The sequence below is a fragment of the Cyprinodon tularosa genome, unplaced genomic scaffold, assembly GCF_016077235.1.
Source record: "Cyprinodon tularosa strain WSP-4 unplaced genomic scaffold, ASM1607723v1 ctg113, whole genome shotgun sequence".
In the NCBI taxonomy this organism is placed as follows: Eukaryota; Metazoa; Chordata; class Actinopteri; order Cyprinodontiformes; family Cyprinodontidae; genus Cyprinodon; species Cyprinodon tularosa.
The window spans coordinates 900,663-915,357 of record NW_024037926.1 but is presented as its reverse complement, the minus strand read 5'-3'; the positions used below and the strand labels follow the sequence as shown (position 1 = coordinate 915,357).

General features: G+C 38.6%; 2 protein-coding genes across 3 annotated transcripts; one reads left to right on the top strand and one right to left on the bottom strand.

Moving 5' to 3' along the window:
- The first annotated feature begins 281 nt into the window (after positions 1–281).
- On the top strand, positions 282–3,960 carry hspa5 (heat shock protein 5). The gene is made up of 9 exons (XM_038302155.1): positions 282–442; positions 828–982; positions 1,069–1,300; positions 1,403–1,540; positions 1,624–1,736; positions 1,824–2,214; positions 2,337–2,574; positions 2,658–2,825; positions 2,932–3,960. Exons 2-9 carry the CDS (start codon positions 867–869, stop codon positions 3,492–3,494), a joined length of 1,959 nt encoding a protein of 652 aa, XP_038158083.1. The 5' UTR covers positions 282–442; positions 828–866; the 3' UTR covers positions 3,495–3,960.
- Positions 3,961–4,204: 244 nt separating this feature from the next.
- rabepk (Rab9 effector protein with kelch motifs) lies at positions 4,205–7,472 on the bottom strand. 2 transcript variants are annotated; one of them, XM_038302140.1, is made up of 8 exons: positions 7,389–7,472; positions 6,934–7,069; positions 6,693–6,847; positions 6,403–6,558; positions 6,155–6,319; positions 4,762–4,911; positions 4,525–4,674; positions 4,205–4,448 (listed from the first exon to the last, which is right to left on the bottom strand). In XM_038302140.1, the coding sequence occupies exons 2-8, from the start codon at positions 6,984–6,986 to the stop codon at positions 4,225–4,227; spliced, it is 1,053 nt and encodes a 350-aa protein (XP_038158068.1). In that variant the 5' UTR covers positions 6,987–7,069; positions 7,389–7,472; the 3' UTR covers positions 4,205–4,224. The 2 variants fall into 2 exon arrangements, with proteins under 2 accessions (XP_038158068.1, XP_038158076.1); XM_038302148.1 differs by having other exon boundaries at positions 6,934–7,045; positions 7,389–7,460.
- Between the last annotated feature and the right edge of the window lie 7,223 nt (positions 7,473–14,695).

Here is a 14,695-nt window from a genome sequence, read left to right as displayed (position 1 = left end):
AATACGGATAGTTAACAAGGACAATGCTGCAAGAAACTTCAAAATGTATGAAACATAAAGATCAGATGCCTCTTTGCAGAGCTGTAGAGTGGCGTGTCGTTGCACCAACTGCTTTGAGGTTTCTTTCCGACTGTCAGCCAATCAGCGTCGGCACAGCGGTGGACGTGCAGATGACGTTGCCTAAAACCGATGTGTACAAATCAGCGTCGGACAGCGTGCTCGATGTAGCCAATCAGCCCCTTCCAGCGAACGGTCGCTTAGCCAATCCCAGAGCTCCACGACAGGAAAGCAATAACGGCTTATATATGGAGACCGCACACTTCTCCCAGCATAATTCTACACACCGAGGATAAAGCAGAAGATACGCAGCTCACTCAGCTAGAGGTTGACTGGTTCTCTTCTCCACCGAGGCCTTTATATTACTGACAGCGCTGTAGTAACGGTATGTACATGGAAATTACACATACGCTGATATATACACTAATATTTCGTGTTTCAAACGGCACTAATTGGGAATAATTTTTTTTTTGGTCTTTTATTGGAATGGGGTTTCAGTTTGCCTTTAAATATTTTATCCTATCTTGTTCTTTTGTGTTTGCTATTGAGCAGCATATATCTGTTCAAATTAGCTTAAAATTTGGGCATTATTTATCCAATATATAACAATTTCATTACATCTTTTTCCTATGTGTTTTTTTCTCAAAATGACTGCGTTTCCTGTTTTTAGAGAGTTGGAAATTACAGCAATTCTATAGATGGGTTAAGGTATAGAAAGTCGACACAATGCATGATGGAAACAGTTTAAAGAGGTTGTTTTGTCTTTGCAGGTTTCTTTCATATCTGTGTGAAGAAAAAGCGAAAGAAAGATGAAGCTCGTGTGGCTTGCAGTGCTTCTGGTCGGCGCTGTGCATGCTGATGATGAGGACAAGAAGGACAGCGTGGGGACTGTGATCGGAATTGACCTGGGAACAACTTACTCATGGTAAATGACTAATTTCAAAGTATACCGAAATATTTTTTTTGAACTGCCAAATAAGTGATTGGGGTAACCTTGATTTATGTTTACAGTGTTGGAGTCTTCAAGAATGGACGTGTGGAGATCATCGCCAATGACCAGGGTAACCGCATTACTCCTTCATATGTGGCCTTCACCAGCGAGGGCGAGCGTCTGATTGGTGATGCTGCAAAGAATCAGCTGACCTCTAACCCCGAGAACACTGTCTTTGATGCCAAGAGGCTGATTGGTCGCACATGGGGCGACTCCACAGTGCAGCAGGATATCAAATACCTGCCATTCAAGGTTGGTACGGATTTCTTTAGTCCTTGCAGTAATGATCAGGAATTGTTTGGATTAGGTTCTGTTCCATAAAGGCCTTTTATTGACGCTCCTTTTCTATTTTAGGTTATTGAGAAGAAGAGTAAGCCTCACATCCAGGTTGACATTGGTGGTGGCCAGATCAAAACTTTTGCCCCTGAGGAGATTTCCGCTATGGTGCTGACCAAGATGAAGGAGACTGCTGAGGCTTATCTTGGCAAAAAGGTAAGAAACCTTCCCAAGGACCTCTTGAATTTAAATCTCAAATGTACATCTGAACCATACTAAACAGTTTATTTCATGCTCAGGTTACACATGCTGTGGTCACTGTTCCTGCCTACTTTAATGATGCTCAGCGCCAGGCTACTAAGGATGCTGGAACCATTGCTGGTTTGAATGTCATGAGAATCATCAATGAGCCGTAAGTATTAATATGGCAAGAAGTTTACAGAAACACTTTTTATTTATCCTTTCAATTAACCTGTTATTTGTTTCCCTTTAAATTTAGAACTGCCGCTGCTATCGCTTATGGCCTGGATAAGAGGGACGGAGAGAAGAATATCCTCGTGTTTGATCTGGGCGGCGGCACCTTTGACGTTTCCCTTCTTACCATTGACAATGGTGTGTTCGAAGTGGTAGCCACCAACGGAGACACCCATCTGGGAGGTGAGGACTTCGACCAGCGTGTCATGGAGCACTTCATCAAGCTGTACAAGAAGAAAACTGGCAAGGATGTGCGCAAAGACAATCGCGCTGTGCAGAAGCTCCGTCGTGAGGTTGAGAAGGCAAAGAGGGCTCTGTCTGCCCAGCACCAGGCTCGTATTGAGATCGAGTCCTTCTTTGAGGGAGAAGACTTCTCAGAAACCCTGACCCGTGCCAAGTTTGAAGAGCTGAATATGGTAGGTTCAGCTTTTTTTTTTTTTTTTTTTTTTTTTTTTTTTTTTTTTTTTTTTACTTTACAATGTGGCAATCAGCTTTTTGAGGGGAAAAAAATTAACTGTTTTGTTTCCCCAAAATCCAGGACCTGTTCCGTGCTACAATGAAGCCTGTACAAAAAGTTCTTGAAGATTCAGACCTGAAGAAGTCTGACATTGATGAGATTGTCCTTGTTGGAGGCTCAACTCGTATCCCTAAGATCCAGCAGCTGGTGAAGGAGTTCTTCAACGGTAAAGAGCCATCCAGGGGCATCAATCCTGATGAGGCCGTGGCGTACGGAGCTGCTGTCCAGGCTGGAGTGCTTTCTGGAGAAGAGGACACTGGTAAGCTTACTTCACTACACTGAAATTGCTAAATTTGATGCTATTGAGCTTTTTCTAATCCTTTGCTAAATATCTACCTGCAGGAGAAGTGGTCCTTCTGGATGTCTGCCCCCTGACTCTTGGTATTGAGACTGTTGGAGGAGTCATGACCAAGCTGATCCCCAGGAACACTGTGGTGCCAACTAAGAAGTCCCAGATCTTCTCTACAGCTTCAGATAACCAGCCAACTGTCACAATTAAAGTTTATGAAGGTAAGAATTGGACACTCCAAATGCTTGTTTGAAATTTTAAAGTATGTGAAATAAAATATTGCAAAAGCCTGATCATATATATATATATATATTTTTAATTTTTTAGGTGAGCGTCCTCTCACAAAAGACAACCACCTGCTGGGCACCTTCGACCTGACTGGCATCCCCCCTGCCCCCCGTGGAGTTCCTCAAATTGAAGTCACCTTCGAAATTGACGTCAATGGCATTCTGCGTGTTACTGCTGAAGACAAGGGAACGGGCAACAAGAACAAGATCACCATCACAAACGACCAGAACCGCCTGACGCCTGAAGATATTGAGCGAATGGTGAACGATGCCGAGCGCTTTGCCGATGAAGACAAGAAGCTGAAGGAGAGGATCGACGCCCGCAATGAGCTGGAGAGCTACGCCTACTCTCTGAAGAACCAAATCGGTGACAAGGAGAAGCTTGGGGGCAAACTGTCAGATGATGACAAGGAGGCCATTGAGAAGGCGGTTGAGGAGAAGATTGAGTGGATGGAGTCCCACCAAGATGCTGACTTAGAAGATTTCCAGGCCAAAAAGAAGGAGCTGGAGGAAGTTGTTCAGCCAATCATCAGCAAGCTCTACGGTAGTGCAGGTGGACCTCCACCAGAGGGTGCTGAGGAGCAGGAGAAAGATGAATTATAGGCAGGCTTGAAGTCTTCAGTTGCCCCCTTCCCTTTTGGTGGCATACACTTGAACTGATGGGACTCAATAGAGAGGAGTGGCAGGGATGGGGTGACGATAACAAGCAAACATGCTGAGTTTTCTGAAAGACTTGAAGGGGGGAAAAAAAAACTTCAGTGTGAGAAATGTCCTTCGCTGCAAGGCGGAGATTCGTCAGCCCAGATGAGGCTTGTTGCTGCTGTTCTCAGGCAGTCTTGAAGGGGTTTTGTGAAAAGGGGCTTATTTGGGTGGGTGGGAAGATATTGAATAAAACACATGATAGGGTGTCTGTGGGATCAAAGGCGTTGTTCACAGGCAGTGTTCAGTTATTTATTGTACTTCTGGAAAGACACTGAAATAAATGTTTGATACAAACTGTTAACTGTTCTCATGATGCATTCATTTTTATGTTGTGAAAGATTTATTCAAATTAAACATTTTTAAAGACTATATGGTTTCAGCACCTTGTTTTAAGGACTTTGTTGTTTTTTTTGTTTTTTTTTCCCCCCCCTAACTGAACACTTAGCTTTAGCTTAAAAGCTAGCAGTTTAACCAATAAGGTTACACTGGGGTCTTATCCTGAAGTTTAAGCTAGAATCAATATTTGTCTACAATAGTGTTGAACTTCCTGTAGACATGCTAAAACGTTTAAACCAAACCAGTTACATTTCTTAATTTAAAAATGAACCTTGTTTCACTGTATAAAACTATTTTATTTTACAACTGTCACAATACAGTCATTAAAGAGGACACCTTGGGTGTCCATTCCTCCAAACACAAATGCTAGATTAATGGTTTCAAAGTCTGAACTGTAGCTCTGGGTCCCATCTGCATTCTCTTCCCTATGAGGCTGCCATGGCAACAAACACATGGAATGGTCCAGGCGGTTTGGTGGCAAATCTCCATCAAATTTCATCAGGGTCCATCTCTTCTTCTCTGCAAACATAGAACATTAAATGCATCACAGGAGGAAAATTTAATTTCAAGATGATGGGAACCTAGCAAAGTGTACCAGTGTTAAATCTGTGCATAGAGTTGATGGCACCATCTGCAGTCATCCCTCCAAATATGTAGATATTGGTTCCCTGTACCACTGCTGAATGGGCTGCTACTCCTGGGGGAATATCTCCTTTTGATTGCACTTTTTCCCACTTCATGAGGCCTTCAAATAAAGATTTCAATTTTAGATTAGTCTGAACTTCCACTGATCATACCAGAGTATATGTTTTTACCTTGGTAAGAGGCTTACCTGTGTCCAGGCAATGCATATCACTGAAGAACCTCTCTCCAGCCATCCCTCCATGAATATAAATCTTTGAGCCAACAGCAGCTATAATGTGTCCATGTCTGGATGCAGGTTGCCTACCTTGTGTTTCTGGCTGAAACCAAGTTGAAGAAACTGGAACACAGGTTTATTCAAGCAGAATTAGCATTAATCTCCATATTTTATAGCACGATGTTAGCCCAACAGTAACTGAGTCCTTTTTGCTTTTGAACACTTAAATCAGTCACAACTGTCTCATTAAAGTACAACTGGTTCTGAAGTCAAATTAAATTATTCTCTTCAGATCTTAAAACGGTTAATCCTCTAATTATCAAACTTTAATAATAATTGCACATAAAAAAAGAAGAATATATAAATACTTGAAAAACTGGCAAGGGGAACAGAAAAAAGATTAATTTGTTCTGTAATATGGTAATATTTATAAGCATACTGGTTTCTCTCTTTTGTAATGACTGGGTGCTGGTAGAGGATCACTGAAAGAAATAAAGTGGCATTATATTTGCCTTAGAGACACGGTTGAACTCTACGTTAGGAGAGAAATGCTTGTTTAAAACCTTCTTTTGTATAGCACTAGTATTTATAAGATCAGATCCACTTTAAAAATATTGATAAATGTCCAAATGGTTGAATCAGAATTGCTGATATAATTTTCACCCTGTGCATCCTAGGAAAAAGTGCCAAAATACAAACGTCTATTGACACTTGATTCCTTAAACTCCATAAATTGCTCAGAAAGACAATGTTATTGGACTTAGGACCTCTTTTATTTTCTCTCTTCCTATAACATTTGTATAGTGTTTGTCTCACATCAACCTCTTAAGCTATCATGTTTGCTAAACCTCTTCTAATTTACTTCCATGTTGCAATCTGGGGTTATGATCTGTTGTTTTATTATGTCCTTGCAGGCTAAAAATACTCTGATTTTTTCTCTAAAATAATTGTATTTGTGTAAGAAAACAAAAAAATGAAAGTACAAATATTGGTACAGATGTATCATTGTTGTTAGTTGCCAGTTATTGACAGTGCAAGCAAATTAAACAACAAATAGCATACCTTCCTCATGACTATTTTGTTTCTGGTTCAAACTTAAAAAAGGGGGAAAGATAGTTTATTTTGCATTTGATGTAGATAGTTGAGTTTTACCTTTTATTTTGCTAAATTCTGAAATACTGCAAAACAATTTTTTGTTTACCTTAACGGCCATCATTTTTGGGTGTACCTGTAGCATATTTGCATCTTTGTAACACTAATACATGGGTGTAATACTGATTTTACCCATCTCTCATTTAAATTGATGTTATGATGATGAATTTATGATGATCAATGATCTTGAAGAACAGGCTCATTGCACGCTAACCTGTGTCAAACACATGAAGTTTGGTGTCTGAGACGGGTGCAGCGCCTGCCTCTCCACCAGAAAACACATACAGTCTGTCTCCTATACAAGCAGTATTGGTGTGGTACGTCCTTGCATATGGAGGTTCCCCTTTTGCTTCTTCCTTCTTCCATTGAGCCTCCTTGTCTGGAAAAACAAAATAAAACAGCATTTTTATTCTGAAATTAGAAACTCCTGCTGATAAAAAGGGAATTTGAAGAGGATATTACCAGACAGCAGTATTTTCTGGATAGATCTACGATTCCCTGTCTGCTGTGCCCCTCCAAACACCCACAGACACTGTGGACAACCTTCAGACACAAAACTGCAGTGTTCATATCGGGCATCTAAACCTTTCCAATCCGGTATGACCCACTCATGATTATCTGGTAAAGAGAAACAAAAATGGAATTTGCAGAAAAATCTGACATGTAGAAATAGTAGAAACTGTAATGTGATCATGTGGTTATGCTTGATATGTAAGAAGTACATCTTAAAAAGTTTCTGTGAATATTTGTACCAAGATTTATAACATATGACTCAGAGAAACTGCCACTGGGGTTAGCTCCACCGACGATTACGATTCTTCCTCTTCCTCCATCTTCAGAGGGAACAAACATGCAGGTATGACCCACACTAACACCTGGAGTGCTTCCACCTGGCATCAATGAATACCTGTCGACAGCAATAAAATAAAATAAAATAAACAATGCCTCATCATTAACATTAATAGCACAAATGATCGTTATAATTATACGCACCAGACTCCATCTTTAGGTTTTTCTAGCGGGTCAAGAACGGGGAGAAACTCCATGGTGCTCAGCGGTGCAGTTTATTCATTCAAACTGTTTTTATTGACTCTTCACGAGATTTCTGTAGCAGGTATTCACAGAAGCTCTTACGTAGAAAGTAGCAAAAACAACAAAATATGACTTTGATGTAATATTATCTTTCCCTTTCTCTAGACTAAAATTAAACTTTATTTTCAAGCCTTGGAAAACAGCTTCGTTTGTTTAGAAAGCTCGAAGTGGAGACCTGAATAACAGCATTAGCTCTACCGTAGCTTAGCATGTGTAGCACTTCCTCACTGCCAAACTATTTCTACGGAATAAATTTGGCAGAAAAAAAAACTATAATATATTTTTTAACAGTTCGCTGGAAGTCTGTGTTAAATCATCTGCTAAAAGTGTAAAATAAACTTTCTACGTTTACTCACCAGCTTAGATATCTTGGACTAACCGTCCCCTTAGAGAAAGAAACATATCTGAGCATGCGCCTGACAACCATGACAACTACGTCTGAATCCGATCAAGCAGCGTAGCTAACGTAAAAAAATGCGCACAATTTATAGCGTAGAGCTCAACCCCAAAAAGTACGAAAAACTAATAAACTAACATTTCCACATTACTGGTTTAGATAGATAAAGAGTTCACAAAATGAAAAAAAAAAAATACCACAATTTGCGGCACTATATATAAACACAATTTTTTTTTCATATATTCATTCTCAGGTAATTGTGCCAATTGATCAATTTAAACTCACGAGTCATATTATAAGGAAAAAACAAAAACAAACAAACAAAACAAAACAACATAATAATAAATAAATACGGGCAGGCATAAATAAATACGATAAAAAAAAACAGCTGAAGGAAATTTAAAAAATGTTTTTGACCATACCCTCAGTATACCTGCTATTTATGATTTCTTTGCCCTTACTATAGGTTAGATGTGTGATACATAAATAACATGCTTATCTAATTGATCGGGTGATAACTAAGGATTAATGGATAGCTACACCATTTGACAAATTAAATTTTTTTTATTTTAGTTATCACTATTTGGCCACAATATAGTTACATTTAATATAATGGTGTTATTTATTTTTTGTTTTATGTAAACTTTAGTGTGAATGTGTAGATTTTCTTACAACTGTTAAATTTTTTTAATCATATATATTTTTTTAATTTTGCAGCTTTTTATTTTTTGAACGTTTCTGTTTAATGCATCATATTTATACTGCCAGTTTTGAATTTGACCGTTTAATAATGTGTCACAGTGCACGATAATTCAAGCGCAATAATTGCAATTCACAAAGTGTCCACTAAGCTGTGCTATTGTGTTAAAATAGAGTAAGCGGAATTTTAGATGTAGGGTAACCATTATTAACCCCATGTAGGTGCAACTCTACTGGAGTTTTACTGACCAACAGATTTACCTGATTTAGTATCAATCTCATTTTGTTGTCCTGAATTAGGAGGTAAACTCCACAAGTTGATTAGAAAATTTCTTATATTTCCTCAGTATTTAAGGAAATATAAGAAATGGCAGAGGGGAACCTCAGAGGTTCCCCTCTGCCATAAGACTCATGAACACTATATGTCAGACTCCATAACCTGCCCATGCCATTCACACTGCTGTATTGCACACTGCTCTATTTGCACTATCTTGTACATTTTACTTTTTATATTTATCCATATTTTTATCTTAAGTGTATATATTAGTATATTTTTTGCATGCCTTATACCCTAGTGTTTTTAGAGATTTTTATAATTTTATTTACTATTTCATATATGTTTCATGTTGCACGACTGTACCACAGAAATTTCCTAGTTGTGAACCTCTTCACTAACAATGGCAATAAACCCGATTCTGATTCTGATTCTGATTCTGATTCTGATTTTCTTCCTACTTCATCTACATTTGTTTTCTTGTTTTGAATTGGATCTGAGTTACTTGCTGATTTTGAAATACATACGTTTCTAAATGAGTTAGAGCTATTTTGTGTGTAATCATCTTGGTCTCTAAACACAGTGGGTCATCACTTTTCTACTTTTCTTCAATTTTCAACAATTCTATTCACAATAAAATATCTTGTATAAACATATGTTGATACGCTTTTGTGAACTAGTATTATGCATCTGAATTATTCTGCATTATTCGATATTTTGCTAAATTTGTACTTTTCTCATTTTGTTGCAGAACAACCTCACAATTAAGGGTACTTTATTGAAGGATTTTATGTGATAGACCAACAGAGGGCCCCATAGGTTTGTGAAACGACAGGAAAATGGTTCTCAGACTTTTTTGCAGTGATAAAATCTAAAATCCAGTTTCATCAGTTGCCTTCAGATTTTGAATTCTTTAGAAGTTTGTTAGAGAAAATTAGGGAACTTATAGCACCATAAAGACGAAGAGAGACATCGGATAGATAAGGGAGATTGTTGGAAATTGTTACAGGTCATGTAAAAACATTGATAGATGTTATAGTAATAACATCTAACCCCTCATGGGGGACTGTTTAAACCTTCATCTAAAGATAAAGTACAGAGACAAGGTCAACTGCCTAAACTAACAGGCTAGAGAAGCCATAGGTTTTTGGATTTCCAGTATCGTGGAATTGTTACTTTTCTGGACTTCCAGAAACCTATGGCTCAGGTGGTAAAATCGTTTAACACGACAACTAAGATTGTGCTCTAAACAAATTTTTGCATGAAGGAAGAGGGATGAGAAGGAAGTTACTGTTGAAAGAAAGCCATAAGAAACCTTGTTTTCAACAAGTCATCACTCTGCAAACTTGTGGAAGAAAGTTTTTTGGTTATGTAACCTATAAATAATCAACATGAGGGGCAGTTGTAATATTCTAGAGTGAAAAATGCGACATAGAGACATTAATAGTTTCCAAGGCATCATGTCTCTGTTAAAAACTAAGAAAATTTCTTATCAAATGAGTTGCTCTACATAATTGACTGACATGTGGAAGTCCTGTTTGGCTTCCCGTTTGGGAAGGCCGTGTAGACGTTTCGGAGAACTCCTTTGTTTTCCTTTCCTTCAAGCTGATAAAGACTTATTGAATCAGGGATTTTTTTTGGCAGGTTAGAATCAGAGGACAAAGGTGAATGATCAAGAGTTTTTAAAGTCCTGAGAAACAGAGAAGAGTCAGGATAAAGAGATAACTGGATATATCACTTTTTGACAACCTAAAATAATCTAATTGAAGCCTCTTTTCGTTGAGAGCATTGCATCTGTACCATACATGCTGAGATTCTGGCCAAGCATGACTGAATCTATCTGCCACATCCCTTTTAAATAAGGCCTTGATTTTGCTGCTGTCTTGATAAGCGGGTCAACCAGTAATCGGGATTAAAATTCAAAGTTCATCCTTGGGTTACTGGTGCACTGCTGTTGGGCAATATGTCCACACAATGTGAAGCAGATATTGCTGTCGTGTCACATTTCACCTTGAGGTGTGTTAAATCATCATCTACTCTACTATAATCGGGATTGTTGCTGCATTAAAAAAACACAGGATTGTTTGTATTTTTTTCCTCTGTTATTGAACACATTTACAGATTATTTAATCTGGGTATTAACTGGATTTCACACTATGTTGAAACCAATGTCTGCTGATGTCTGTCATTCCTTGCCGATTAGATTTTACAGGAACTTGCGTTGGTTTTACTTTATCTTTAAAATAAATGCTTTTCTTCATCGTTGAACATAATCAGTAACGAGTTTCATTGTTTAATTATAAACAGTCTCATTTTGAAGAAAATCAAAAGCCCTAATTTGTTGCTCAAATTCATCTCGTGGAAAAACTTTTGCTTTCACAATTTTTTTTTTTGTCAATTATTACATTTGGAAACAAAAGCTATATTAACAAAACTTTATATTTATAATTTGTCATTTTCATTAGGTTTTCATTTAAGAATGTTATTTAAAGAAATAAAAAAATATATATATATTTTTCTTTTGGTACAGGCTATTTGAAATAATCATCAGAATTTGTTGTACAATATTAAAAAAGCCATAGGAGTCAAAAACTGAGATAAGGAGGATAAATGGAAATTTAGTCCGCAATAGTCAAAGATCCTATGATCCATAGGAAATCTGTTTTGCTGTAAGAAATACTATCCAATGCTGGCCCAGAGAAGGTCCCATGGGGTCTGACCATCCTCCTCTCCCTTACAGTCCTTGAATCTGTGCAAAATAGATTTATATAATGCTGTCTCCACCAGAGCATCTGTCCTCTCTTTCAAATTCAGATCTGATTTGTCTCCAGTGTTTCAAAATAATCAAGGAAGCAGAAAGTAGACAAATCATTATAACAAAAAGCATTCTTTTAAGCACCTTCAGTGTTGGGATCTGCCCCCCATCAAACATACAGCTGGAGTCAGAGGGATTATTTTCTTATCTACTATACTACTCTAGCTCAAAACAGATTAATGATTTTGCAATCCCATAAATAATGTAAAAAGGTGCCTTGTTCCAGTTCATATCTCCATCACTCATTTTTTTTGTCAGTTTTATTTTGTGTGATCCCACAGGAGTATAATACGATTTATGTAAGCCCTTTGTTTTGTATAAACTCCCTACTTGTCATATAGTTTCCAAAATCCTAAGACATTTTCCTTTTCATTTATTTATTCAGAGATCCTTTTGCAAAAGCATTGGGAAGCTTGCTTTATATCTAATTGTTGTTACTTTTGCTACTAATTTGATAGTCTGATTAGTTTTTTTGATCAAATTAGAATTTTAGATTGTGGCACTGTTTCTGATGTAAATGTATTTTATGTTTTCTTTCTTTACATTGGGCCGGATCTATCAAAGGTTTGCGTGTATAAAAACGTGAGCTATTTCACTGCGCACGCTAAAAAATGTACAAACTGATCTATCAACAGCTTGCTAAAAGGATTTGGTCTTTAAAACGTGCTAAATAGCGCCTCTTATCCATTTATGCTGATGAAGGTTCTCAGTCATCCAGGTCAAAGTCATTCCGTAAAAATTCAAAAAATATCCACTGGACTTGGTTTTCAAGATTTGAAGACGTTTCGCCACCTCTCCAGGAAGCTTTCTCAATTCAAATGTCTGGATCCGCAGTGAGTTTGAGTCTTATATAGACAACGCCTTGTATCGCTTGGAAACAAGCAATGGTAACCGATGAATGGGTCGTTAGTTCCATCGTTAGCCTGTAATATCTGAACCTGTCTATGATTCTAGGGGTCGGTCGTTAAAAGGGGGATTGCCATTAAGGGGGGGGATTGTCTCCTGTAATACCTGAAACCTGTCTATGATTGTTAAGGGTTGGTCGTTAAGGAGGTATTGTTCACCGGCTGGGGCGGGTAGGCCCCTTGTTCCTCTGTGATGGGGTGGCGGGTTTGGTGATATCTGGAAGGGATCATGTCTATGATTGAATTGTATGTTTTTGGAAGCTGGAATCTGAGTCCACCACCTCTGTTTAAAGTTGGTTTTTCTCTCTTAACATAGATGGCTTCCTTCACGCCCCTCTCAAACCACCTATTTTCTTTATCCAGAATATGGACATTCTGGTCCTCAAAAGAATGTCCTTTGTCCACAAGGTGTAGGTGTACTGCGGAGTCTTGTCCAGAGGCGGCCGCTCTTCTGTGTTGGGCCATGCGTCTGTGGAGAGGTTGTTTTGTTTCGCCAATATAAAGATCAGAGCATTCCTCGCTGCACTGAACAGCATATACCACTCCGCTCATATTCGGTCTGGGGGTTTTATCTTTAGGATGCACTAGCCTCTGTTTAAGGGTTTGGTTTGGCTTGAAATGTACTGGGATCTTGTGTTTGGAGAAAATCCTCTTGAGCTTTTCAGACACTCCAGCAACATAAGGGATTGTGATGTTTTTGCGTTTAATTTTCCCATCGCTGTCTTCTGTTGCGTGTCTTTTGGATTTCCTTGCTGATTTGATAAAAGCCCAGTTTGGATATCCACAGTTTCGGAGAGCATCTTTGATGTGTTTCTGTTCTTTTTGCTTCCCATCTGTTTTAGTAGGGACATGTTCTGCCCGGTGTTGTAAGGTCCTGATGACTGAGAGTTTGTGTTCCAGTGGGTGGTGTGAGTCAAAAAGAAGATACTGGTCTGTGTGAGTAGGTTTCCTATACACTTCAATGTTTAGGCTTCCATCCCCTTCCATGCTCACCAGACAGTCCAGAAAGGGTAGTTTGTTGTCCTTGGCATCCTCTCTGGTGAATTTGATGTTACGGTCAACAGAGTTGATGTGTTTGGTGAAAGCTTCCACTTCCTCTAGCTGGATTTTGACGAAAGTGTCATCCACGTATCTAAACCAGTGGCTTGGTGGTATTCCATTGAAAGTGTCTAAAGCTCTCTTTTCCATTTCTTCCATGTAAAGGTTGGCTACAATTGGTGATACTGGAGATCCCATTGCGCAGCCATGCTTCTGTCTGTAAAAATTACCTCTGAATTTGAAATAGGTTGTGGAAAGACAAATGCCCAGTAGTGTGCAGATCAGGTCCGGAGTGAAATTAGTCCTGTTGTTTAAATCACTATCTTGTTCAAGACGTGTCCTGACTGTTTCCACTGCCTCTGTTATAGGTATGCATGTGAAAAGTGAAGTAACATCAAACGATACCAGGGTTTCTCCTGGAGCCATCCTTAAATGTTTGGCTTTGTTGGCAAAGTCTTTGGAGTTTTCTATGTGATGTGGTGTGTTCCCCATCAAGGGAGCTAAGATATTAGTAAGCTGTTTAGCAATGTTGTATGTTACTGAGTTAATGCTGCTGACGATGGGCCTGAGTGGTGCCCCTTCTTTGTGAATTTTTGGAAGTCCATATAAGCATGGAATTTCCTCCCCTGGATATAATCTGAAATAGGCTGTGCTGTTAATTACCTTGTCTTTTTCAAGTTGTTTCAAGTTGTTTGAGATAGTCTATTAAAAGAAGAAAATAATAGACTATTGGAGTTCCCCCAACAGCTCCAAAATGGCAATGCTGGATAAACGATATGTTTTGATGATCCTTTCTTCCTTCATTGCAAAAATATTCACACGGAGTGAAAAAATGCGTTCTCTGCGTCTCCTTGCTTCATTTCGATTTCTCCTTCTTGCGACAATAACCGCTGCCATGTGTGCGCAATTACGCATACAGACCATTTGCACCTTCTTTTGAAACGTGTTAAATATAGAGTCAGATACCATTAGCAAAATTGCTTTCAGGTTTGATAAATCACTTTGCGAGTGCTAAATTAATATATTTACATGTTATCCTCCCACAAGACGCACTTTTGCGTGTAAACGCCCTATATTGAATATTCATTGCAGAAAAAGTACTAAATGGATAAGAGACGCTATTTAGCACGTTTTAAAGGCCAAATCCTTTTAGCACGCTGTTGATAGATCAGTTTGTACATTTTTTTGCGTGCGCAGTGAAATAGCTCACGTTTTAATACACGCAAACCTTTGATAAATCCGGCCCTATATTTAACACGTTTCAAAAGAAGGTGCAAATGGTCTGTATGCTTAATTGCGCACACATGGCAGCGGTTATTGTCGCAAGAAGGAGACATCGAAATGAAGCAAGGAGACGCAGAGAACGCATTTTTTCCACATTTATCCAGCATTGCCATTTTGGAGCTGCAATTCCAGTGATGTGCTCCTCACAGAGCGTCAGCTGTACTTGTTCCTCAATGCTGGTCAGAGGCATCTCATCTACTGTGCCCCCTCCTCTTTTGTTCGCAGATGTTTTGTTATATGCCAATTTTTCT

Coding starts and splice junctions, on each gene's coding strand:
- hspa5 (XM_038302155.1), top strand. CDS start 867: ATGAAGCTCGTGTGGCTTGCAGTGCTTCTGGTCGGCGCTGTGCATGCT. Junction 1,541..1,623: donor AGGCTTATCTTGGCAAAAAG/GTAAGAAACCTT, acceptor TTTCATGCTCAG/GTTACACATGCTGTGGTCAC. Junction 2,826..2,931: donor CACAATTAAAGTTTATGAAG/GTAAGAATTGGA, acceptor TTAATTTTTTAG/GTGAGCGTCCTCTCACAAAA.
- rabepk (XM_038302140.1), bottom strand. CDS start 6,986: ATGGAGTTTCTCCCCGTTCTTGACCCGCTAGAAAAACCTAAAGATGGA. Junction 6,848..6,933: donor AAACCTAAAGATGGAGTCTG/GTGCGTATAATT, acceptor TGCTGTCGACAG/GTATTCATTGATGCCAGGTG. Junction 4,449..4,524: donor TATGCACAGATTTAACACTG/GTACACTTTGCT, acceptor CTATGTTTGCAG/AGAAGAAGAGATGGACCCTG.